The sequence below is a fragment of the Rhinopithecus bieti genome, unplaced genomic scaffold (assembly GCF_001698545.2).
Source record: "Rhinopithecus bieti isolate Rb0 unplaced genomic scaffold, ASM169854v2 scaffold_82708, whole genome shotgun sequence".
NCBI classification, from domain to species: Eukaryota; Metazoa; Chordata; class Mammalia; order Primates; family Cercopithecidae; genus Rhinopithecus; species Rhinopithecus bieti.
Window position 1 is genome coordinate 39,765 of NW_016830243.1, and position 3,414 is coordinate 43,178.

At 33.1% G+C, this 3,414-nt stretch overlaps 1 protein-coding gene across 1 annotated transcript in view; it reads left to right on the forward strand.

Annotated features, from left to right (window-relative positions):
- DNAAF6 (dynein axonemal assembly factor 6) overlaps nt 1-3,030 on the forward strand; it is a gene marked incomplete at its 5' end in the record, with an annotated part of 31,433 nt that extends 28,403 nt beyond the window's left edge. The window contains one exon of the mRNA XM_017865328.1: nt 1,952-3,030. Coding sequence (XP_017720817.1) covers nt 1,952-2,081 — 130 coding nt within the window. The remainder of the gene's footprint in view (nt 1-1,951) is intronic.
- Between the last annotated feature and the right edge of the window lie 384 nt (nt 3,031-3,414).

The following is a 3,414-nucleotide window of genomic DNA, read 5'->3' on the forward strand; positions in this document are numbered from 1 at the left end:
CTAATATAAATATAAGCATGTAAGTCTCTAAACTTGAGTTCACTGTAGAGATTTTTTTTTTTGTATTTACATTCATGTATTATTGTTTGCATTTAATTTCTAATGAAAATTAACACTGGATGAATCTTTGATCACTGCCTAGACTATAACTTCTGAAAATGCAAATACATTGTCAATGTAAAAGTAGAGGTATTGGGTTTAAATGTTTGTTCATATCTTATAGTACTAATCTATGGTAATTATTCAAATGTTATTTTGTGGTGACCTGAATACTTGCTTCATTTATTTACTCACTCATTCATTTATTTATTCACTCAACATTTATAAAGTCTTCCACTAGACACTAAGGGAGCACTGAGATAAGATACATTTCTGTCCTTCAGTGAATTGTACATGGATAAGTATTTGGAGAATTTTTATTTTGTTTAAATATAAATCCCAGTACAGACAATAAGACAATAAAACAGGCGACGAAAATATTTCCCTTCTCCTAAGAGCCTAAATCAGTTGTACAGTTCTATTGTTCAACATTTTATTATGTGAAGCCATACTACTTAGAACTAGACAGAAATGCAGGCGTAGATGGATCATTCCAATGGCCACTAACTGTCTCTTTTGAATTTATTTCTCTCTGGACAGAGAAGTGCACATTATCATTGGAACTCCTTCTTCAGCTGATTGATAGTTGTCTTTTAGTGCAATGAAGCTACAATACTAAGCTTTGCTTTCTTTTAAAAGTGAATATATTATCATTTATAGAATAAAGTATAAAGGAAATCTAAGTCTAGCACAACCTATATTGTAAACAGCTTTAAAGGATGGACTCTAAACGGTTTTTGCACTCACTTTTTTTTTCTGAGATGCCAAATATTACAGTCTACATTAAAATGCATTGCCACTTAATGGCAACGTATTCAGGTGAAGTGTTTCTCCTACCCCACATGGAATGGAACAAGAGTCACAGAAAATTTATCCTTCAGGTTCCATAAATGTGTAATAAATACTTTTAATGAACCCAGTCTTCTGAACTTAGGTTTTTGCAAAGGAATAAAGAAGGAATTGATTTTCAAGCGTTTTGTTTTCAAATACATACTAGTTCTCAATTCAAGAACCCAGTAAGTGCCCCTAAAAATACCATATTCCTTTACTTATTTGGATATTATACCTTCTAAAAGAGCATCCTGTCCACCTTTTATAGAGATACTCAGACCTTCTCTACTGAAAATGCGAGGTAGCAAGTGTTTCATGCATTTAATTTTCTTCCAAAACCAGCATGTGCTGACCCTATGCATAATTTAGATTCATGCCAATACAGCAGAATTATGGATGTCTCATCCCAGCAATGTATCTAAAGCATAAAACTATCCAGCAACTGAACCATAAACCACAAAATAAACCTAGCAATCTATCACAGGGAAGTTTTGTCAATGTGTAGTAGAAAGAATCAGAAGTAAGGAGAGAGAAGCACTTTCATTGACTTGGTATTGAAATCATTCCCAGCCTCAGTTTCAAACACTACACCCATGGTAGAGACTCTGCTTAAATCTATGTTAGCAGAAATGTTATAGAGCCATTCCAGTTTTCAAATTTGTATCCGTCGGCCATATTCCAACTATACATAAGTATGAGTGGCAACAGATCTGTCCAGCAAACTTAAAAGTTGCATAGTTCTATTTCTATGCCTGTAAACATAGCCTGAGACTATGTAAAATGAGGTCAATTCAGAGAAAATAGGGGAGCCAAAACAACTGCTCGGATTTTAAGTCCAAAAAAACTGGTATACTATTTGCATTATTTAGGCATAGTTTTGATCCAATATTTACACTATCTAAATATTGGGGGGGGGGTTGGTTTCTAACATTCTAGTGGCATATGTTGTTTGTGATTGTCTTATTGAAAGTGATACATCATTTTAAGAAGCTAAGGTTTTATTTTGTTGTTGGTTTTTTAGGAAGCTTTTGATAACTCTTCCTGAGCTGGTGGAATGTGCCAGTGCCAAGGCATTCTATATCCCGGAGACTGAAACTCTTGAAATCACCATGACTATGAAAAGAGAGTTAGGTATTGCTAATTTCTTCTGAAACTGCATGAAAAAGATAAAAAGTGGTAAAATGGCATTGGTAACAATTAAAAAACTTTGAAAAAAAAGATTGTTTTCTATATTCTCTTTATTATTCTGACATATTTTGGAAAGGGACAAAATTCAATTCTAGTGATATTGTGACCATTTACAGTAATTTCTATTACTCTGTTAGGAAATATGTTTCCTTGGCCGGGTACAGTGGCTCATGCCTGTAATCCCAGCACTTTCGGAGGCCGAGGCAGGCAGATCACTTGAGGTCAGGAGTTCGAGACCAACCTGGTCAACATGGCGAAACGCCTTCTCTAATAAAAATACGAAAATTAGCTGGGCGTGGTGACAGATGCCTGTAATCCCAGCTACTCCATCTCAAAAGCAAGCAAAAAAAGGAAATATGTTTTCTCATATAAATAAACTATTCCATTTTATAGTGATAGCTGAGTAGAATATTTACAGGTTTAAAAAGTTAGAATATTTCATGGTCAATTACATAATTGAAATATGATCATGAAATGGTTGGTCCACTTATTTCAGTAGTCTGAAAAACTTATACTAATTATTTACACTTACGCTATGATACAATCAGTTGCATAGCAATTGGTCATTATTATTACCAGAGAAGTTTATTTGGTTGCTTTTTCATTGATTTGATCAAATGATTTACAGTGTTCTCTGTTTAGGCTCTCACTATTGTTCTGGAATATGCAGGTAATAAATAGTTTGATGTACTGTACTATCAACATATTTACTTGAGTAAGGAACACTTTTGAGCAGACAGTATTATTTGGCTTCTTCAGTTGTGCTTTTAATGCTTGGATATAGTTAGGTTAAAAACATTTTTTATATGCACTAATAATTGTTAGCATTGACTTTTTGGGTACTGTGTTTATACGTAGTCAATTGAAATCCTTGACTTTAAAATAAATATAAAGAAAAGTGTGGCACATTTACAAATTCTGTTTGCTCCCATTTCCTATCTTTCTTCTTAAATGGACATTATCTATTTTAGGAATTGTCTCAATGTCCTCTCCTTCTTCTATACTGTACTGTTTATTTCAGAATTATTTATGAATAAATTATAAAGCTTGTGTGACTTTGCTTCATACATTATTGTGGAACTGTGGATTTACCAAGGAATAAATTTTGAAAAGATGAACAATGAAAAGATGTTCATCACTTCTATATGAACTATTAAGGGAATAAATACTCTAGCAGATATTTTCTAGAGTTAATTATATATGTACAACTACCAAGCATCTAGTTTGTGACTAGATGAAATGATGAAATAGAATGAAAAGACTGAGATTTTGGGGGAAAAAAATGGTTGTGTTAGA